The 24,632-nt window shown below is 35.9% G+C and overlaps 1 protein-coding gene across 3 annotated transcripts in view; it reads right to left on the bottom strand.

Moving 5' to 3' along the window:
• The window catches only part of DLC1 (DLC1 Rho GTPase activating protein), a 417,459-nt gene that overhangs the window by 282,208 nt on the left and 110,619 nt on the right, over positions 1-24,632 (bottom strand). For all 3 annotated transcript variants that reach the window (XR_012381137.1, XM_073902378.1, XM_025886236.2), the window contains exon 4: positions 9,793-9,933. Coding sequence is in view for 2 of the 3 variants with exons in the window: in XM_073902378.1 (XP_073758479.1) it covers positions 9,793-9,933 (141 nt within the window). In the remaining variant the exon portion in view is untranslated. The remainder of the gene's footprint in view (positions 1-9,792; positions 9,934-24,632) is intronic.

The raw sequence follows: 24,632 nt of genomic DNA, 5'->3' as shown, positions 1-24,632 counted from the left end.
GAAGTATAGAATTTGTTTCACATTTAAAACCTTAATGATTTGGGCCAGCAGAAGCCCAGACCCAGGAGAAGTCAGGTCATTCTGATACAGACAGTCTTCTCTCTCTCGCACTTAATCTTATCTTCCAGAGTTCGGGACTCAGTGACGATGAAGCTTTAAGAATGAATACCTTGCCCTAGCAGCATGGGAGTTCTTGGGGCTGCTTCACCACAATGATCTTGGAAATGGAGGAGATATATATCAGAGGCTCTCTGGACACACACAAAAAATTCTTCAACATTTTCTCACTCTTTTTTTTTTTTTTTAAAGATTTTATTTATTTATTCATGAGAGACACAGAGAGAGAGAGAGAGAGCGAGAGAGAGGCAGAGGGAGAAGCAGGCTCCCAAGGAGCAGGGAGCCCGATGCGGGACTCGATCCCAGGACTCTGGGATCATGACCTGAGCCGAAGGCAGACGCTTAACCATCTGAGCCACCCAGGCGCCCACATTTTCTCACTCTTATTGTTTAGTCTAGGATTTGGACAAAATTTATGCTATGGATTGACCAAAGAAGATCTCATTCATAAGGCCAATATGTAAAAGAGATAAAAGTAAGTAAGTCTAGTTGGGGCAGGTGGAGGATGGCAGTTCTGGGGGTGTCCCAGAGCACGGTCTGAACAGCACTGATTTATTCAGGTAGTTTTGCCTGTCTGTATGATTCTCCGCATTTTGCATTATGGATAATTTGATAAGTGCCCATTTGGTGAATTACTATAGTATTTACATACAAAGATGGGGTCTTCAAAATGAATCACCAGAACAACAACAAAATAAAATGGATAAAGCAATTTACAGTGAACAGGAAACAATGACAGTCATTTTCATGAACATCAACTGATTTTACTTTGAAGGAGTTTACAAATCCAGAACTCATCTGGATTACACTAAGCCGTTACAGTGGAAAGAAAAGAGAATCACTAAAAATGGCAGTGGCGACAATAATGTGAAGAATATGAACTACTGACTTTAAAAAAAAGGAAATTAGCACACAAGATGTTCATTAAATACCTAGAAGAGTCAGGAATATTGATATTTTTCAAGCGATGGTGTTTTAGGACATCGTGAATCGAAAGTAAATAATTCCTTTACTTTCCTACTTTCGTTATATGACTCCAAATGTTTAGATGTGTGATGTTCAGAATACTCAAATGCATGGTGGATGTTTTTATTTTTTCATTTAGAAACTTGTTATGTGGTAGACAGCTCACAACTAGAGCTGAGGAAGCCCCGACTGTAAACTTTGTATAACTGCTACTGAATGATCCCATGGAGTCCTTGGTTCAACATTTCAACTGACTTCAACTGTCTTTAAGAAGTGAGTGTTGAGGCCAACAAACACCAGGGTTGAAATTAATTATCAATCAAAGAATCAAAGTGGAAAAGTTAAAAAAAAGGGGGGGGGAACATATTAAATATGTAATTAGAGCTTTGGGACAACGAGGTCTGAAATGAAGAGAGAGAGAGGACTGTGAAAATGACTTAGTGGTTATTATTACTGCTCAATGCTATGAATTATATTCTTGGTTGCTGTGATGTGGCATGCTGCTGGCTTGCCATTTTACATTGCCCAGAAATAACTGGAGGTTGTTATTGCTCTTGGATGAAAATGTGAGCTGGATTCAAGAAGTAACATCAGCACATGGAAAAACTAAATTTTTCTCATTGTAATGATGATAACACACAAAAGTACTATTCATATGACTAAACCTTAGATTGTAGAGATGATTTTTCCTTTTGCTCTAATGGAATCTATTCAATTCTAACTGTCCCATGATCCATATGGGTTCCATTCCCTCCCCCCGCCTTTTTGGGGGGTTTTAGGAATTCTCCTCTGGACAACTAATTAACTAGATTATTATAAAATAAACACAAACAAGATAGAAAAACACTTTTGCAAAATTGAAAAATTCTTTCAATACCATGCACTCATTAGTTTTAAGTATTAAGGATCAGTGTATTAAGTATTTAGTATTAAGGATCAGTGTATCTGGGTACAAGTTCTGCTTATTTTTGACAAAATGAAACTTCTGGGTTCAAAGTGAAAAGGCTGATGTGAGGAGGTCATTGTGGAGATCAAATAACCCATCCCAAATGAGACTGTCATGAATTAATGTGTAAATGCATTGGAAACAGATGTCAATATCTTCAAACACAAGAAATGAGAGAATTTTGAATTTATTTTAAATATAAAAGAAAATGACTATAAAAATGTTTCTATTTTTCAAAGCCCAAGGTTAATGAATTACATATTTATTATTTCAAAATCCAGAATATGTGAATGGATTCCTCTATGCTTTACAATCATAGAATTCTAAGAAACATCTCATTATAATCACAGAATGATGTCCTTTTTAAAAACATTTTTTTTCCAGTTCTTTAAGTGGCTCAGTTTTTCTTAAAAAAGCTATAAATTTTGCTTTATTTTTCTTTCTCATAAACAATGAGGATCTTAGTGAACAAAGACAAATATTTCTTTAAAAATCCACATACTTTAATGTTATTGCTTTTCTATGTCAGAGTAAAATTGCCACATTCAAAAGCATTACAATCAAAGACATTTTTCTAAGACCATTACATTTTTGCACTTATTAATGGTAAACTGTACTAATTCAATTTTTTTTGATGTTTCAGAAGAGGCTGACTTAAACTTTCTTCAAAAATTCTGTGTGTCATTTTTTCCTTAACTATGCTATTTTCTTTACTTATCATGTGACATTACGAAATACTATTAAATTCTAATTAATTTTATGTATTATCTTGAATTTTTTTCCCTAGACTTCAGTAAAAAGGAGTATTTGCAGTTCCTCTTTGTAAAAAAGACAATACGTTTTATCCCTCTATTTTGTTTTAAATAGTGGACAGCATTAGAAAAAATTACCAGTTGTGCTAAAAATAACCATCTGATAATGATTTAAACAAAAATATAGTATATAACATAGTATATAATTTAAAAATATAGTATGTAATACCCTGGTAAAACAAAATACAAATAGTACTAAAATTCTATGTATGAATTGGGTTTTAAAAGATACTTTAAAATGATGTGATTTGGACTCCAGAATTTATATTCTTGTTTTCAGTTTTAATGCCTGCCATTTAATACATCACAAGCATAATGAGGTTAGCTTAATGATCATATGTATAAGATATGTGATTTCATTTAGATATAAAATTTGATTTACAAAAAAAATTGATTTACACTGAAACTATTATGGGAAAACCCTGATGATTTTTCTTTTCTTTCTTGGATCATTTTAAATTTTATTGAAATTCTGTATAATTGAGACAAATGGTAATGTTACTTTATTCCATAGCAGAATTAGTTTTCACATATCCATGAAGCATAGCCTAATTTATTGCAAAAAGGCTACTGTGGAATTCTCCACCAGGAAATAAACCTGAATGAAATAATTCCTGTCAGTGTGCCTGAAGTATATTGTTTATAACAAAGGTGTTCTTATGCTCATCAGATCTCTTCGCTGGATAACTGACTGAATCATCAAAACTCAAATGAAGCATTTCTTTATGGTAGGCTTGGAGAGTCTTTTGAGAATCTGATGCAGATATTGACAGTCGTCCCACGTGTAAATGCTGGTGTGCATATACAATTTAAAATACAACTTCAAGGGGTTCAGGCACCCTTTTAAATAAATCCATAAATTCCAGGTTAAGAATACTTTTTTAAATCTTGTGTGGCTAATTCATCATAAATTCATATCATACTCCCAATCAGACTGTCTGTGACATCTTTAATAAATTACTCTCTATCAAAACAGTATTTCATGAGTTTTACATTTTTTACTTTTAAGTAGCCTACGTGGAAGTCCTCCTTTTACAGAAGCAACAATTAAATTAATTATTTTTTGTCAAAGGTGTCCATTAACCTCTGTCTTCTACCTTATGAGCTTCCCTTTAGAAACCCTTTCTCAAACCTTTTCAAACCTCAAATCTCCTAACCCAGATACAGACATCACCACACCCCACACCTGCTAACAATGAATAAATCTGCCTTTGTAGTTTCTGTGTTTTTCCTGAGAAATAGTCTTAAACAAAATCAATATAAAATTTATACTGAATAATAATTTTATGACTATATAAAAACTTAATGATTACTAATTTGGTTTCATTAAAAATTGAACCATTTGGTTAAGAATTACTCAATACGGGTTTCTGGAAAATAACACCAGAGAATGTATGTCTGTATATACACATATATACATACACACAAATATATGTATATATTTTCTGATATATAGATACACACATATATACGTATAATTTAATACACATGTATATATATACGTACAAACACATGTAAAAAATCTATGGTAGACAGATGATTTAGAAAATGATGTTAGAACAATATGACCTATGCCATGCTCTGATGAATCAGTTCTTTACTGTGCAATGAAACTGTGCTTGGGCACTCTGGTAACTCAAACATCAGTGGCAATTTGTTTCCGACATAAAACCTCTCAGACCAATTTATGTTGATTCTGAAGCCAGGTGGTTGGCAGGTGAATCTCTGCATAAAGCAGTGTTAAATAGGAGCATGGAAGATCAGGGTGCCGTCCTGGCCCCAACCCTTCCCAGCAGTGAGGCCACAGGCAGCTCAGATTAGCCGTTATAAATATTAGTTTCCTCATCGATGAACTCTAGGAAATCATGGCATCCACCTAAAAGGCTGTTGTGAGGAATCAATGAACTATGCCCTACTAGTCCATAATATAATATCTGCCACATAGTGTGCGCTCCATAAATGTTTGTCCTTTTTCTATTTGATACTATTATTACAGAGGGAAAATGCTTTTCTCCATAAATATTACCTGGATAAAACTTGCGGGTCTTTCTTAAAGTTCATATTTTTGTTGTCTCTGCTTTTAGCATGGAGAGATATAGATTCATAGAAATACTATGAGTGACAATTTATGGTTCTCATTTGCACAGTGCCCAAAATAGAAATTGATACTTTCAAAAACAGTGTAGATTAGACCATATCTCACTGGCTGAAAAAAGGGAAAATAAGATCCTGTTTTTTAAAGACTTGAACTTAAATAACATTTATTAAAAATGACATGTCAAAATTCTTACCTAGTGCCATCATCACCCTCCTTTTCTCTGCACCTCAAAACATTTATACCTTTTAGGGAGGACAATGCTATTGACAAGTAAATGTCACACTAGAAAATTATTATTTTGCTTCTATCATGCAGAGGGGAGAAAAATAATAGGTTGTATGTAAACGCCTCACTAAACTGACTATAGCATAATCAGTTGTGTTGGGGGTCATATTGAGAGATTGTTCTCTTCAACAATAGAATAGACCATGCAAGTTTTGGAACTGTCAGTAAAAGCAGTTGGGCTATTATGTTGATTATAGTATTGGGAGTCTTTTTAAAAGTCATCTAGAAATGATCATGATCTGTAAGGAGGGCATACTCCTGAGCTCTATTTTTGTCACACCATGGCAGCCTTTAGGCAAGATTTATTCTCAACTGCTCTCTAAAGGAGTTGGCAGTGTCTGGCTGGGCATCATTCGGCCTGCCCTAAGCTCCCATCCTTCCAGCAGCTGATGTTTTCCCTCATCTGTCCCCTTGCTATTTTGGTAGTAATGATGAAAAGATGAGGGGTGTATTCAATCTGTGGAATTAGACCTACTGTTGCCACCTTGAACTAAAATAAGATGTATCTGTCTTTTTTACTCTGTAGCAATTACAATAACGAAGGTTAATAATTTCTGCTGTTTTTGATGTCTTCAATAAAAGGGTTATTTTCCAGTACATAATACATTCTGATGTGAATGCCAATATGTTTCAAAATTCCTTTAGATAGTTTAGGACATACTCAAAGCTGCTCTGTCTAGCTGTGGTTCTAACATGCCCAAATGATTGAGGGTTTCATCACTGTTATTAGAATTCTATCACAAGGCAACTAAGGGAGTTTCTGGGACAAAGAGGGAAGAGGAATTTAGACTAAATTGAAACCATATCCTTGCATTGCTCTTTAATGATGCTCTCGATTATTCTACAGAATGCTAGACTGTCCCTGTTCGTCCAGTTACTTATTCTACAAGTGAAATATGTTGTTTTCTTTATTTTCTAGAGCTTGGTTTCTCTCTTCATAAATGTATGATGAATAGTAATTTAATGAACACCTACACTTACAAGTATCTCCAGAAAAAACAATAAAACCCCTGAGGTTTTAGTGTCCTGCTTTAAAATCTTTCACGTAACAACCCTATATTAATGAATACAGGAACAACTTAAGCAACTGATACCATGGCCAGAAGGATGTCAGTATATCATTCTAGAATGAGTCACAGCACTTTGTATAAAAGTAATACGACTAATCATGGGTTTTTGTGAAAATGTCTCTCAAGAAAGGCATTATGAGACTGTTTCAAAAGAAAAAATCACAGATTTTGGGAGAGAAATTGGTGATTTTTTGGACATGAAGCACTAGATCTCTTTTTTCTAATGTGTTTTTTGGTAGGTACTGGGTATCCTACCTTTCAACTTTTTCATTTTTGTGTGAACTACATCACAGAAATCTACTTTAGTGCTCACTCTTTGGCATGATATATACATAGTCTTCATGAAAAATCTGAAGATTACTCATTGGTCCTGTTCTAATAATACATATAAAAGAAATCTTATAGAAAAAATAGGCACGTAGAAACCCAGAGGTCTTACATACAAAAGGAAAGCCAAATATTTGTGATAGTTAGTCACCATTATAAATAGATTTCACAGCAGCAAATCAAATGTAACATTAAATAATTCTGAGATAAAAGTAAACATTTTGTAAAAATATGACATTATGGAGCAGAAGTTTAGTTCATTATGAGTGGATGTTAGAAGTAGGTGTTCTTAGAATTTAATGTTTCTACTTAATATTAAATTTGAAATTTTAGTTCCTGGTGAAAAGAATGGCTCTGTAGGATACTGGAGCTTTCTCGCTATTCACAAAGTAGCCAGACTGCCATTACACAAATAGATAATTTCCCAAGCTCCAAATTGACAGGGTAAATATCTGTTTACTCTCTGACAAAATAGGTAAAATTCTTCATTCTAATATTCCTACCCAAAAACAACTGAAAACATAGAACTGACCCATATAGCCAAAGAATTATTTTCAAACTGTAGTAAAAAGGAATTGTACTCAAAAGCATCAACACTAATAATAACACAAAATTAAATACACACACACATTAAAACAACCCTTCTCCCAAAACAAAAACTTGCTTTTCAAGCTATTTTAATTATTGGCCTTTTCTTTTGAGAAATTTCCTAAAAGTCAGTTGTCTTTGACAGTGGAGTGTTTCTTTCTGGGTCCTTCTCATGGCCTGCTGGAGAATTTTACTAAATTATAGTTCAGTAGCTGGACAGAGTTTCATGTACAGTTCTCTAACTGCCTGTGGTATTGGTCAAGATGGGTTAAGCAGTTTTGGTTGTCTTGAAGTGGAATATTGTGTTTGGAGGCGAAGTCTACTGCATAATGATTCTTAGTGCTCACTGACTAATGAGGGGTGGCATCACTATGAAGCTGTGACTGTGTGCCCAGGTAACAAGTCACACTTGAACAGCTTGGTAGAGAGTCACAATTTTATCCAAAGTTGACAACTTTTCAGTAAACATTTGTTTTGGGGGCACAGAAAATTATGTTTCTGTTCAATAATTGACTTTAGTATTTCTTTTTTTTAAGATTTTATTTATTTGAAAGAGAGAGAGAGAGTACCAGCTGGGGGCGGGGGGTGTGTGTGCAGAGGGAGAGGGAGAAGCAGGCTCCCTGCTGAACAAGGAGCCAGATGTGGGGCTAGATCCCGGGACCCTGAGATCATGACCTGAGCTGAAGGCAGACGCTTAACCAACTGAGCCACCCAGGTGCTCCAATTTTAGTATTTCTTAATTTAGCCTGTAGGGTGAATAGTTTGGTCAATTGATATGGCAAACACGAAAAATTTGAAAACAGATGCATCTTCAAGTATTTTAAAGGATTAAAGTCCCCCCAAAACTGATGGTTTTATGTTTTTCATTCTAAAACTTTAGTGTAGATGGTTATCATAAAAATATATAGACATATCTTGGTGGAAATGCATTTATAAACATGAGCACATTTATAAACATGGGGGTATTGAAGAAAAAGGACAGAATTGCACAAAGTTGTATAAATTGTTACAAATTATAAGGTGACCACACACTAAAATATGTATCTTTCAAGGGAGAAATAGCAGATACCAATGGTAATTATTCTAAAGTAAAAGATGAGCATGGAATAAATATCAGAGAGAAAAGAACTGCTCTTCAGGATAATAGCAGGTGCTTTAAAAAAGAGAATTTAAGCATAAATACCTTTAAAAAGTGAATTCACCTTCCTTTCTACTTGTTTCTTATATGTCAGCCCCATACCTGTCCCAATGTTCAAAAAGCCAATGCTCCAATGGTTCCCAAACCTTCAGTTTAAAACCATTGAGAGGCTTTGACCCTTTACTTCAATAAGAATGTGGTGAAGTAAGATCATTTTGTTTCATATTTTAATTTTGCATTTTAACCTTCTTTACCCATTATGAAAAAGAAGAGCACCAATTCATTGCAGCCGCCTGTTGACACACATTATTTTTGACCCTGTTTTTTCATTGTACCCAACAATAGCATTATGTAGCAGATCACTGGTTCCTATTTCCAATTTTTCAGCTCTACCATATAGTATGATACTGAATTTCACTGTTTACTTACCTACCCCGCTTTGCTAGATTGTGAGCTGTTTGAAGATGGAAAATATGTTTTACTCCACTCCCACTCTTTCATCTAGCACAGTGCATTCAATAAATATTTATTCTATTAAAAAATGCTCTAGATATTCTTGCAATTGAATATATCTACCATGTTAAATTCAGAGTATTCTCTTTTGAGTCCTATTTCAGATTTGCCTTTTATTTTAAAGTCAGGCAAACAAGAATCCAAACTTGTTTCTCTGTGTTAAGCTAACATGGGCATTAAAAAAAACAATATGCCACTGTGATTTTCACTAAACTAGGAAAGGTTATTTTGGAGCTGCTGGGACTTCAGATATTTGAAGTAGTAATTACTTCCTCCATAAATGTTACCTTTTACAGTCAAATACTGCTTTCCTGTAGCCATTCAACTTTTTACTTAAAATGTCTTTTATTTACAATTCACCCTGCTATATTATTACATGTGGTAATTCTCCTTTTATTTGTTTTGGTAGCACTGTAAAGTTGATGAAGCATCATAATAATAATGATGGTAGCTTACATTTACTCAGTATTTATTCTGTGCCAAGCATTTCACTAAGTACTTTACATGAACTATGTCATTTAATACCCACATAAAATTTATGATGCATGTGATTTTATATATCTCTATCTCTCTATCTAGTCTTAGGTGATTTTCTGACTAGTAAGTGATGTGGTCAGGATAATAATTCAGGGAGAACCATCTCTATATTTTTTGCTCTTGGTTCTTTAAAGATCTGAGCATACAGCAACAAAATTTGATACCATATTTTGCATAATTCTAGAGCCATGACCTGTTTTAGTGAAGTACTTGTGTTATCAGTTATAAAGCAAACAAACAACGTATGTTGGATTGTACTTAATTAAATGCTATCAAGTCACTGAAACTAAGACTCAAAGAGTATTTCTTCTATATTGAATGGATGAGATATCAACTCTTACCTTATGATTATCAGCATTTCATGTTAAAACTGACTGTTATCATTTATAACTTACCATAGACTTGGGTTTGGTTCCAGAACTGGCCACTGGGGTGGAAGATGATAGGTCGGTAGATTCGGTGTTAGAAGACAAATTTATTTGTGTCTGATTTACTGAAATGGTATCTGCTCCACTCTCAGATCCTGACTCCAGATCCTATTAAAGAAATGCATTGATATGAAAGGCATGTACATACTCTCTTCAGGCCTTTTTCCACTGCTACCAGCATCTTTCCACCTCTTCCTACTCCCAAAACATACTGACATGCTAAAGAGTTGCTGACAACTGACACTGACACGTCACCCATAACCATGCATCAGTTTGTAATAAAGAACTATAACTTTTCAGAGGGTCTGATTTTAAATGCCAAATACTAGATAAAGTGATATACTTCTTTAGTAATTAAACAGCTTATTGAAAATTAGAAGGGGCAGTAGTGGGAGCTGGCTGGGCACTGCAGTAAGTCAGGAGGTAGAAGCCCCTAGATACCCCTTACTCACTATATGACCTGAGTAACTCACTTAACACCCCTTATGCAAGAGGGAGATTGTGAGTGTCAAATGAAAAGACAGTTCTCACTTCTCCTCACCTCATTTTCGTCTGTGTTCTCATCAGACCTCCATGGTGACACCTATAATGGCTTGGATTCATTTAGTCTGTCTACCTAATAAATTATGAGCTATTTGAGTGCTAAGAATTATGCTTTGACATGTGTGATTCAATTCCCTCATTTGGAAATGGGTATAATAGAGTTCTGGTTCAAGATGGTGATGTAGGAAGATTCTGAAATCACCTCCTCCACAGATCATACCAAATTACACCTATTAATAGAACAAATCCTTGTGAAGAACTGAAAATTGACTGAACAGCTACTGAACAACTAAAGACAGAGAGAATGGCAAGAGAACAGCAATAAAAATGGATGGTAACAAAGGGAACTCCCACTCCTAACAATGCAAATGGCAGTGGGGAGGGAGGGATAGCACTGAGGGACGAGGAACAGGCCCCTCTGGCTTTGGGCACAGAAAAAACAAAAAACACAAAAACAACACATGGTTTAAAAGAGCAACTAGCACAGAAAACAGACAACAATAGAACTCTGCCAGGCTGCAGAAGAGCTGGAAGAAAGCTTTCCAGGTCAGGGGAACTGGAGAACAAGCTGATTTATATTCCCATCCCACCTTAAAATCCTAGACTGCAGCAGGATCCAGACACCATAATGGGAGTGCCCAGTTATCTCTGTGAGTTTTCAACTCCAGTGAGCACAGGGTCTGCAAGCCCACACCAGCCCTAGTCATGCTGGGGCACAGAGAAGAGAAGCCAGAGTTTAAAAGGGCTGAGGAACTATGGGGATGCTCTCTCCCCCTCAGCCTTAAAAGCCCAGGCTGGAGCAGGATTTGGCTGTCAAGAGAAGTTTCAGACACCACAAATGGAGGGTCCTAATGCCACGCCAGGAAGGTCCTGACGGATCTAGTTGTCACGGGGAGTTTGTAGTCTCAGTGAGCCCACGGTCCACCAGGCTACACCAGTCAACCTGTGACTGGGGCAGAGAAAACAGGCCAGCCATGGTTTTGTGTTTTGTTTTTTTTTAATTTTTAATTATTATTATTTTTTTTTACATTTTAAAATTTGTCCTGTCTTGTTTTAATTTTATTCTTTTTGATTTTGTTCTTTCTTCTCCTTTTTCCCTTTCTCCTTTTATTTCATTATTTTCTTTTGTCTTTTATATCATTTTTTTCTTTATTCTTTCTATAAAAGCCATAGTTTAAAAAATAATTAGCACATACAGCCAGCCAGCAAAAGCACAGCACACAGAGTCTGCATTGGGGACACCATACACAAGACCACTCCTTCAACTTCAGGACAAGTAGCTGTTTCATCTAATCCATAAAAACAAACACAGGATGTCAAGGAAAATGGGGAAACAGGAATATGCTACAAAAGAAAGAACAAGAAAAAACCTCAGAAAAGAACTAAATGAAACAGATATAAGCAATCTGCCTGATAAAGAATTTAAAGTAATGATCATAATCATGCCCACTGGGCTAGAGAAAAGAATGGAAGAGCTCAGTGAGACCTTCAATAAAGAAATAGAAAATATTAGGAGGCGGAGCAAGATGACGGAGGAGTAGGAGACCTGGGTTTCGTTTGGTCTCAGGAATTCAGCTGAATAGGGATCAAACCATTCTGAACACCTACGAACTCAACAGGAGATCGAAGAGAAGAATAGCAACAACTCTCTGAACAGAAAAACGATCACTTACTGGAAGTAAATGGCTTTGTTCTAGTCTCCTGCCTGATCACATTCTCTCCCTTTTCTTTTTTTCTTCTCTTCTTTGTTTTTAAATCTTCTTTCTTTTTTCAAACAACTTCTTATCTTATCAATTCCTTTTACAAAATCTTTTATAATTTTCATCTTTACAGTCATCTTTCATCCCTTCATTGCATCAACCCTTATTTTGTACATATATAAGTCTTTCTTCCTTTAAAATATTAGGAGGCACTTCCTTCTAACAGACCAAAATATGCCCAAAATCTAGTGTGTGGCACTGATCTATGCACTAGCCTGATCATATTTGATCAAATTCTGTTTCTTTTTGTTTTGTTCTGTTTTTATCTTTTTCTTTTTTTCTCTTTCTTTTTTCTTTCTTTCCCTTTCTTTTCCCCTGGTTTCAGGTCTTTTCTAATTTGTACAGAGTATATTTGCTGGGGACATTGTTAACCTGTTAGCATTTTGTTCTCTCATTCATCTATTCTCCTCTGGCCAAAATGACAAGATGAAAAAAAACACCTCAGCAAAAAGAACAAGAGGTAGTACCATCTGCCAGGGACCTACTCAATACGGACATTAGTACAATGTCAGACCTAGAGTTCAGAATCGTTACTTTAAAGATACTAGCTGGGCTTGAAAAAAGCGTGGAAGTTATTAGAGACACCTTTTCTGGAGAAATAAAAGAACTAAAATCTAACCAAGTCAAAATCAAAAAGGCTATTAATGAGGTGCAATCCAAAATGGGGGCACTAACTGCTAGGATAAATGAGGCAGAAGAGAGAATCAGCGATATAGAAGACCACATGATGGATAATAAAGAAGCTGAGCAAAAGAGAGATAAACAACTACAGGATCACGAGGGCAGAATTTGAGAGATAAGTGATACGATAAGACAAAACAACATTAGAATAATTGGGATCCCAGAAGAAGAAGAAAGAGAGAGAGGGGCAGAAGGTATATTGGAGCAAATTATAGCAGAGAACTTCCCTAATGTGAGGAAGGAAACAGGCATCAAAATCCAGGAGGCACAGAGAACCCCTCCCAAAATCAATAAAAATAGGTCAACACCCCGACATCTAATAGTAAAACTTACGAGTCTCAGAGACAAAGAGAAAATCCTGAAAGCAGCTTGGCACAAGAGATCTGTAACCTACAATGGTAGAAACATTAGATTGGCAACAGACCTATCCACAGAGACCTGGAAGGCCAGAAAGAACTGGCATGATATCTTCAGAGCACTAAAGGAGAAAAACATGCAGCCAAGAATACTATATCCAGCTAGGTTGTCATTGAAAATTGAAGGAGAGATAAAAATCTTCCAGGACAAACAAAAACTAAAGGAATTTGCAAACACGAAACCAGCCCTCCAAGAAATATTGAAAGGGGTCCTCTAAGCAAAGAGCGCCTAAAAGCAGCATAGATTAGAAAGGAACACAGACAATATACAGTAACAGTCACCTTACAGGCAATACAAGGGCACTAAATTCATATCTTTCAATAGTTACCATGAATGTAAATGGGCTAAATGTCCCAATCAAAAGACAGAGGCTATCAGATTGGATTAAAAACAAGACCCATCGATATGCTGTCTGCAAGAGACACATTTTAGACCCAAAGGCACCCCCACATTGAAAGTGAGGGGGTGGAAAATCATTTACCATGCTAATGGAAACCAAAAGAAAGCTGGGGTGGTGATCCTTATATCAGACAAATTAGATTTTAAAACAAAGACTGTAATAAGAGATGAAGAAGGACACTATATCCTACTTAAAGGGTCTATCCAACAAGAAGATCTAACAATTGTAAATATCTATGCTCCTAACATGGGAGCAGCCAATTATATAAGGCAATTAATAACAAAAGCAAAGAAACACATTGACAACGATACGATAATAGTGGGAGACTTTAACACCCCCCTGACTGAAATGGACAGATCATCTAAGCAAAAGATCAACAAGGAAATAAAGACTTTAAATGACACACTGGACCAAATGGACTTCACAGACATATTCAGAACATTCCATCCCAAAGCAACGGAATACACATTCTTCTCTAGTGCCCATGGCACATTCTCCAGAATTGATCACATCCTAGGTCACACATCAGGTCTCAACTGGTACCAAAAGATTGGGATCATTCCTTGCATATTTTCAGACCACAATGCTTTGAAACTAGAACTCAATCACAAGAGGAAAGTCGGAAAGAACTGAAATACATGGAGGCTAAAGAGTATCCTACTAAAGAATGAATGGGTCAACCAGGAAATTAAAGAAGAATTAAAAAAATTCATGGAAACCAATGAAAATGAAAACACAACTGTTCAAAATCTTTGGGATACAGCAAAGGCCATCCTAAGAGGAAAGTATATAGCAATACAAGCTTTTCTCAAGAAACAAGAAAGGTCTCAAATACACAACCTAACCCTACACCTAAAGGAGCTGGAGAAAGAACAGCAAATAAAGCCTAAAGCCAGCAGGAGAAGAGAAATAATAAAGATCAGAGCAGAAATCAATGAAATAGAAACCAAAAGAACAGTAGAACAGATCAACGAAACTAGGAGCTGGTTCTTTGAAAGAATTAACAAGATTGATAAACCCCTGGCCAGACTGATCAAAAAGAAAAGAGAAATGACCCAAATCAACAAAATCGTGAATGAAAGAGGAGAGATCACAACCAACACCAAAGAAATACAAACAATTATAAGAACATATTATGAGCAACTCTATGCCAGCAAATTAGATCACCTGGAAGAAATGGGTGCATTCCTAGAGATGTATCAACTACCAAAATTGAACCAGGAAGAAATAGAAAACCTGAACAGACCTATAACCACTAAGGAAATTGAAACAGTCATCAAAAATCTCCCAAAAACAAAAGCCCAGGGCCAAATGGCTTCCCAGGGGAATTCTACCAAATATTTAAAGAAGAATTAATACCTATTCTCCTGAAACTGTTCCAAAAAATAGAAATGAAAGGAAAACTTCCAAACTCATTTTATGAGGCCACCATTACCTTGATCCCAAAACCAGACAAAGACCCCATCAAAAAGGAGAATCACAGACCAATATCCTTGATGAACATGGATGCAAAAATTCTCACCAAAATACTAGCCAATAGGATCCAACAGTACATTAAAATGATTATTCACCATGACCAAGTGGGATTTATCCCTGGGCTGCAAGGTTGGTTCAACATCTGCAAATCAATCAACGTGATACAATATATTAACAAAAGAAAGAACAAGAATCATATGATCCTCTCAATAGATACAGAAAAAGCATTTGACAAAGTACAGCATCCTTTCTTGATCAAAACTCTTCAGAGTATAGGGATAGAGGGTACCTACCTCAATATCATAAAAGCCATCTATGAAAAACCTACAGCGAATATCATTCTCAATGGGGAAAAACTGAGAGCTTTTCCCCTAAGGTCAGGAACGCGGCAGGGATGTCCACTATCACCACTGCTATTCAACATAGCATTAGAAGTCCTAGCCACAGCAATCAGACAACAAAAAGAAATCAAAGGCATCCAGATCGGCAAAGAGGAAGTCAAACTCTCACTCTTTGCAGATGATATGATACTGTATGTGGAAAACCCAAAAGACTCCACCCCAAAACTGCTAGAACTCATACAGGAATTCAGTAAAGTGGCAGGATATAAAATCAATGCACAGAAATCAGTGGCATTCCTATACACCAACAACAAGAGAGAAGAGAGACAAATCAAGGAGTCGATCCCATTTACAATTGCACCCAAAACCATAAGATACCTAGGAATAAATCTAACCAAAGAGGCAAAGGATCTGTACTCAGAAAACTATAAAATACTCATGAAAGAAATTGAAGAAGACACAAAGAAATGGAAAAACTTTCCATGCTCATGGATTGGAAGAACAAACATTGTGAAGATGTCAATGCTCCCTAGAGCAATCTACACATTCAGCGCAATCCCCATCAAAATACCATCCACTTTTTTCAAAGAAATGGAACAAATAATCCTAAAATTTGTATGGAACCAGAAGAGACCCCGAATAGCCAGAGGAATCTTGAAAAAGAAAAGCAAAGCTGGCGGCATCACCATTCCAGACTTCCAGCTCTATTACAAAGCTATCATCATCAAGACAGTATGGTACCGGCACAAAAGCAGACACATAGATCAATGGACCAGAATCGAGAGCCCAGAAATGGACCCTCAACTCTATGGTCAACTAATCTTTGACAAGGCAGGAAAGAATGTCCAATGGAAAAAAGACAGTCTGTTCAACAAATGGTGTTGGGAAAATTGGACAGCCACATGCAGAAGAATGAAACTGGACCATTTCCTTACACCACACACAAAAATAGACTCCAAATGGTTGAAAGACCTAAACGTGAGACAGGAGTCCATCCAAATCCTAAAGGAGAACACAGGTAGCAACCTTTTCGACCTTAGCCGCAGCAACTTCTTCCTAGAAACATCGCCAAAGGCACGGGAAGCCAGGGCAAAAATGAACTATTGGGATTTCATCAAGATAAAAAGCTTTTGCACAGCAAAAGAAACAGTCCACAAAACCAAAAGACAACTGAGAGAATGGGAGAAAATATTTGCAAATGACATATCAGATAAAGGGCTAGTATCCAAAATCTATAAAGAACTTATCAAACTCAACACCCAAAGAACAAATGATCCAATCAAGAAATGGGCAGAAGACATGAACAGACATTTTTCCAAAGAAGACATCCAAATGGCCAACAGACACATGAAAAAGTGCTCAACATTGCTCGGCATCAGGGAAATACAAATCAAAACCTCAATGAGATACCACCTCACACCAGTCAGAATGGCTAGAATTAACAAGTCAGGAAATGACAGATGTTGGTGGGGATGTGGAGAAAGGGGAACCCTCCTACACTGTTGGTGGGAATGCAAGCTGGTGCAACCACTCTGGAAAACAGTATGGAGGTTCCTCAAACAGTTGAAAATAGAGCTACCATAGGATCCAGCAATTGCACTACTGGGTATTTACCCCAAAGATACAAATGTAGGGATCCGAAGGGGTACGTGCACCCCAATGTTCATAGCAGCAATGTCCACAATAGCCAAACTGTGGAAAGAGCCAAGATGTCCATCGACAGATGAATTGATAAAGAAGATGTGGTATATATATATACAATGTAATATTATGCAGCCATCAAAAGGAATGAGGTCTTGCCATTTGCAACAACGTGGCTGGAACTGGAGGGTGTTATGTTGAGTGAAATAAGTCAATCAGAGAAAGACATGTATCCTATGACCTCACTGATATGAGGAATTCTTAATCTCAGGAGACAAACTGAGGGTTGCTGGAGTGGTGGGGGGTGGGAGGGATGAGGTGACTGGGTGATAGACATTGGGGAGGGTACGTGCTATGGTGAGCGCTGTGAATTGTGCAAGACTGTTGAGTCACAGATCTGTATTTCTGAAACAAATAATGCAATATATGTTAAGGGAAAAAAAGAGAAGAAGATAGCAGGAGGGGAAGAATGAAGGGGAGTAATTCAGAGGGGGAGACGAACCATGAGAGATGATGGACTCTGAAAAACAAACTGAGGGTTCTACAGGGGAGGGGAGTGGGGGGATGGGTTAGCCTGGTGATGGGTATTAAGGAGGGCACATTCTGCGTGGAGCACTGGGTGTTATGCACAAACAATGAATCATGGAACACTACATCAAAAACTAATGATGTAATGTATGGTGATTAACGTAACAATAAAAAATGAAAAAAAATAGAAAATATTAAAAAGAACAAAGAAGAGTTGAAGAATACAATAACTGAAATAAAAAACACACTAGTGGGCGCCTGGGTGGCTCAGTTGGTTGGGCGACTGCCTTCGGCTCAGGTCGTGATCCTGGAGTCCTGGGATCGAGTCCCGCATCGGGCTCCCTGCTCGGCAGGGAGTCTGCTTCTCCCTCTGACCCTCTTCCCTCTCGTGCTCGCTCTCTCTCTCATTCTCTCTCTCTCAAATAAATGAATAAAATCTTTAAAAAAAAAACACACTAGTGGGAATCAACAGTAAATGAGAGAATACAGAACAGATGAGTGATCTGAACGAAAGGATAATGGAAGCATAGGAGCTTAAGATCAAAAAGAGAAAATAATTTTATACCATGGGGATAGACTAAGAGATCTCTTGGACAACATCCTATGGACAAATATTCATATTATAGTGATCCTTGAAAAAGAGAGAAATGTGTAGAAAACTTATCTGAGGAAATAATAACTGAATACTTCCCTAACCTAGGACGGAAATAGATATCTAAGTCCAAGGAGAACAGAGAGTTCCAAACAAGATGAATCCAAGGAGGTCCATTCCGTGGCACATAATAATTGAAATGTCAAAAGTTAAAGATAAAGAGAGTATCTTAAAAACAAGAGAGAAACAAAAAGTTACCTACAAGGGAAAACCTGTAAGATTATCTGCTAATTTTCCAACAGAAACTTTGCAAGCCAGAAGAGAGTGACATATATGATATATTCAAAGTGCTGAAGGGAAAAAAAAACAACCTATAAATAAGAATACTCTTTCTGGCAAGGTTATCATTCAGATTTGAAAGAGAGATAAAGAATTTCCCAAACAAAATATAAAGGAATTTATCAACACTTTACTAGCCTTGCAAGAAATGTTAAGGGAACTTCTTTAAGTGGAAGAGAAGTGGCCATAATTAGACATAAGAAAAATATGTATAAAAAGATATAAAATATAACAGCATATAGATTCTTTTTCTTTCTTTCTTTCTTTCTTTCTTTCTTTCTTTCTTTCTTTCTTTCTTTCTTTCTTTCTTTCCTTCCTTCCTTCCTTCCTTCCTTCCTTCCTTCCTTCCTTCCTTCCTTCCTTCTTCCTTCCTTCATTAACTTAGGATGCTATATATGAACCTCATGAAAAATCACAAACCCAAAACCTATGGTAGATACACAAAAAATAAAGAGAAATAAAGCCAAACAAAACATTATAGATATTAATTGATTGCAAAGAAAGACATCAAGAGAAGAAAGGAACAAATAACTACAAAAACAACGAGAAAACAAAATTTAAAAATGGCAATAAGGATATACCTATCAATAATTACTTTAAATTGAGCCCAGATGTCCATTGACAGAGGAATGGATAAAACAGGTGTTGTATATATATATACAATGGAATATTACTCAGCCATCAGAAAAGATGAAATCTTACCATTTACACTGACATGGATAGAACTGGAGGTTATTATGCTGAATGAAATAAGTCAGTTGGAGAAAGACAATTATCATATGGTTTCACTCATATGTAGAATATAAGAAACAGTGCAGTGAATCATAGGGGGAGGGAGGGAAAACTGAATGGGAAGAGATCAGAAAGGGAGACAAACCATGAGAGACTCTTAACTATAGGAAACAAACTGAGGGTTGCTGGAGGGGAGGTGGCTGGGGGGAAGGGGTAACTGGGTGATGGTTATTAAGGAGGGCATGTGATGTGATGAGCACTGGGTGTTACATGCAACTGATAAATTACTGAACTCTACATCTGAAACTCATGATGTACTATATGTTGGATAATTGAATTTAAATAAATAAAAAATAATTACTTTAAATGTAAATGGCCCAAATGCTCTAATCAAAAGACACAGAGTGGCAGAACAGATAAAAAAAAAAACAAGACCCATCTATATGCTGCCTACAAGAAACTCACCTCAGACCTAAAGACACACATAGTCTGAAAGTGAAAGGGATGGGAAAGCATTCACCATGCAAATGGAAGTGAAAAAAAAAAGGCAGGTTAGCAATACTTACATCAGACAAAACAGACTTTTAAACAAAGACTAATGAGACAAAGAAGGGCACAATACAATGATAAATGGATCAATTTAACAAGAGGATATAATATTTGTAAATATCTATACACCCAATACTGGAGCACCTAAACACAAAAAACAAATATTGATGGACATATGAGAGAAATTGATGGTAATACAATAATACTGGGGAACTTTAACACTTCACTTACATCAGTGGATGGATAGGTCATCCAGATCAAATCAATAAGGAAACAATGTCTTTGAATGACACATTGGACCAGATGGACATAACAGATATATACAGAATATTCCACCCAGAAACAACAGAATACACATTCTTTTCAAGTGCACATGAAACATTCTCCAGAAGAGATCCACATACTAGGCCATAAAACAAGCCTCAATAAATTTAAGAAGACTGATATCATACCATGCATCTTTTCTGACCACAGTGGTATGAAACTAGAAATAAATCACAAGGAAAAAAACTGGAAAAAACACAAACATGTGGAGACTAAACAAGATGATGCTAAACAACCAACATATCAATGAAGCAATCAAAGAATAGAAAATTTAAAAAAATACATGGAGACAAATGAAAATGAAAGTACAATGGTCCCAAATCTCTGTGACAATGTCAAAGCAGTTCCAAGAGGGAAGTATAAAGCAATAAAGCCCTGCTTCAAGAAATAAGAAAACAAACAAACAAACAAACAACCTAACCTTACACCTAAAGGAACTAGAATAAGAACAAAGCCCAAAGTGAATAGAAGAAAGAAAATAATAAAGACCCAGAGCAGAAATAAATGACATAGAGACTCAAAAATAAATACCATGATCAATGAAAACACAAGCTGCTTCTTTGAAAACAAAATTGACAAACCCTTGGCCATATTCATTAAGAAAAAAAGGGAAATGACGCAAATAAAATAAAATCAGAGATAAGGAGGAGAAGTAACAACTGACACCACAGAGATACAAAGGAGTACAGGAGAATACTATGAAAAAGTATATGCCAACAAATGAGACAATAGAAGAAATGGATAAATTCCTAGAAACATACAATCTTCCAAAAATGAACCAGGAAGAAATATAAAATCTAACAGACCAATTATAAATAATGAAAATGAATTGGCAATAAAAAAACTACCAAAAAATAAAAGTTCAGGAACAGATAGATTCACAAGTGAATTCTACCAGACATTTAAAGAAGAGTTAATATCTATTCTCTTCAAACTAGTCCAAAAAAAAAAAAAATAGAAGAGGAAGGAAAGCTTCCCAATACATTTTACAAGGTGGGCATTACCCTGATACCAAAACCAAACAAAGACACCACAAAAACAAAAACAAAAACAAAAACAAAAAAACAAACCCCCCAAGAAACCAAACAAATAAAAACCAAAAACAAACTACAGGTCAATATTCCTGATGAACATAGATGCAAAAATCCTCAACAAAATATTAGCAAACCACATACAACAATGAATTAAGAAGATCATTCACTATGATCAGGTGGGATTTATTCCTGGAATGCAAAGATGGTTCAATTTTTGCAATCAATCACCATTATACACTACATCAACAAACTGAAGGATAAAAATCCTATGATTGTCTCAATATATGCAGGAAAAGCATTTGACAAGATTCAACACCGATTCATGATAAAAACTCTCAACAAAATGGGATTAGAGGTAATATATCTCAACATAATAAAGGTCACATATGAAAAACCCACAGGTTACATCATCTTCAATGGGGAAAATTGAGTTTTTCCTCTAAGATCAGGAACAAACCAAGGATGTCCTCTCTCAACACTTTTATTCAACATAGTACTAGGAGTCCTAGCCACAGCAATTAGAGAAGAAAAATAAATGAGGCATTTATATTGGTAAAGAAATTAAACTGTCACTATTTACAGATGATATGATAGTATACATAGATAATCCTAAAGACTCCACCAAAAAACTACTAGAAGTATAAATAACTTCAATAAAGTGGCAGGATACAAAATTAATACCCAGTAATTGGTAGCATTTCTATACACTAACAATGAGGGAGCAGAAAGAGAAATTAAAAAACAATACCATTTACAATTGCACCAAAAAGAATAAAATTCCTAGGAATAAACTTAACCAAAGAGGAGAAAGATCTGTATTCTGAAAACTATAAAACACTGAGGAAAGAAATTAAATGTGACACAAACAAATGGAAAGATATTCTGTACTTATGGATCGGAAGAATTAATATTGTCAAAATGTCCATATTACCCAAAGCAATCTACACATTCAATGCTATCCCTATCAAAGTACCAATAACATTCTTAACAAAACTAGAACAAATAATACTAACATTTCTATGGAACCACAAAAGACTCCAAATAGTCAAAGCAATCCTGAGAAAGAACAAAACTGGAGGTATTACAACCCCAGATTACAAGTTATATTACAAAGCAATAGTAATCAAAACAGTCTGATACTGGCACAAAATAGACGCATTGATCAATAGACTGAATAGAGAGCCCAGAAATAAAGCCACATTTAAATGGTCAACTAATCTATGACAAAGGAGGCAATAATACATAATGGAGAAAAGACAGTCTTTTCAATAAATGGTGCTGGGAAAACTGGACAGCTACATGTAAAAGAATGAAACTGGACCACTTTTTAACACCATACACAAAAATAAACTCAAAATGGATTAAATACCTAAATGTGAGACCTGAAACCATAAATATCCTAGAAAAGAACACAGGCAGTAATTTCTCTGACATCAGCCATAGCAACATTTTTCTAGCTATGTCTCCTAAGGCAAGGGAAACAAAAGCAAAAATAAACTATTGGGACTACATCAAAATAAAAAGCTTTGGCACAGAAAAGGAAACCATCAACAAAAGAAAAAGAGAACTGACTGAATGGGAGAAGATATTTGCAAATGATATATCTAATAATATCCAAAATATATAAAGAACTTATACAATTCAACACCAAAAAACCAAGCAACTTATTAAAAAAATGAGCAGAGGACTTAAACAGATATTATTCCAAAGACACACATATGGCCAATAGACACATGAAAAGATGCTAAACATCACTATTCATCAAGGAAATGTAAATCAAACCCACAGTGAGATATTACCCCATACCTGTTAGAATAACTAAAATCAAGAAGACAAGGAACAAAAGGGTTGGCAAGCAAGTGGCGAAAAAGGAACACTTGTGCACTGTTCATGGGAATGTAAACTGGTGCAACCGCCATGGAAAAGAATATGGAGGCTCCTTAAAAAATTAAAATAGATATATGATATTATCTAGTGATCTAGTAATTCCACTATTGGGTATTTATCCAGGGAACTCTAAAAGATGTATGCATCCCTATGTTTATTACAGTATTATTTAAATAGCCAAGACATGGAAGCAATCTAGGTGTCCATCAATAGATGAATGGATAAGGAAGATGTGATATATACATATATATGGCCATAAAATATTTCATGGCCATAAAAAAGGATGAGATCATGCCATTTGAGTAACATGGATGGACTTAGAGGATATTTTGCTAAGTGAAATAAGTCAGACTGAGAAAGACAAATACCATATGATTCCACTCATAAATGGAATCTAAAAAAAGTGAGTAAACAAAAAGAATTTCTGTATAAATACAGAGAACAAACTGATGTTTGCTAGAGGGAAAAGGGGTGGGGAGTTGAGCAAAATGGGTAAAGGGAGATACAGGCCTCTAGTTATGGAATGAGTAAGTCATGGGAATAAGAAGCAGAGCATAAGGAACATGGTCAATGGTAATGTAATAACAATGTAATGGGACGGATGGTATCTATGCTTGTGGTGAACATAATGTAATATATAAACTTGTCAAATCACTAAGTTGTACAACTGAAACTAATGTAACATTGCATGTCAACCAAACTCAAATTTAAAAAAGGAGATGGGTATAAATAATAGCATGCACTCATAGAGTTTCATGAAGATTAAGCAAGATATATGCAAAGTACATGTTATTTTTAATATCATTATGTCTTCTTAAAACTAGTACATGGTATGTATATAAGACATGTCTGCTGAGTAATGCAATTACTTTGTAATCTCTCCAAAGGCAGTGCATTTAATCCATCAAATGTTCTGTTTATGTTATAAGGTAGCCTGAGAGCATAAAGGAAAGTTGGGGGTGAGAGGAATCCCAAGAGGAGGCAGCAGAGGCTCATTTCACTCTATAATTTTAACCTGAGAAAACTATGAGTTAAATATTTCTGTGACTACTCTCTCCATCTCAACTTTCTCATGGCCCATATGCTTGAGTATCACCTACACTGCATTTATACTTTCTGGCCTTATGTTCTACCATTCTCTCGTTTCTTGGTGTGCTTTAGCCATACTGGTTGTTTTTCAGTTCTTCTTTTTTTTTTTTAAATTTTTATTGTTATGTTAATCACCATACATCACATCATTAGTTTTTGATGTAGTCTTCCATGATTCATTGTTTGTGCATAACACCCAGTGCTCCACGCAGTACGTGCCCTCCTTAATACCCATCACCAGGCTAACCCATCCCCCCACCCCCTCCCCTCTAGAACCCTCAGTTTGTTTCTCAGAGTCCATCGTCTCTCATGGTTCGTCTCCCCCTCCGATTTACTCCCCTTCATTCTTCCCCTCCTGCTATCTTCTTCTTCTTTTTTTTTTTTTAACATATATTGTATTATTTGTTTCAGAAGTACAGATCTGTGATTCAGTTCTTCTAAAACACCAAACTGGTTTCTACAGCAGTAACTATG

Source organism: Callorhinus ursinus, unplaced genomic scaffold (genome assembly GCF_003265705.2).
Source record: "Callorhinus ursinus isolate GAN/ISIS: 27379988/994484 unplaced genomic scaffold, GSC_fseal_2.0 scaffold17, whole genome shotgun sequence".
Taxonomy (NCBI): domain Eukaryota; kingdom Metazoa; phylum Chordata; class Mammalia; order Carnivora; family Otariidae; genus Callorhinus; species Callorhinus ursinus.
Note: the sequence above shows the minus strand (reverse complement) of the source record. Positions and strands in the feature narration are given on the sequence as shown.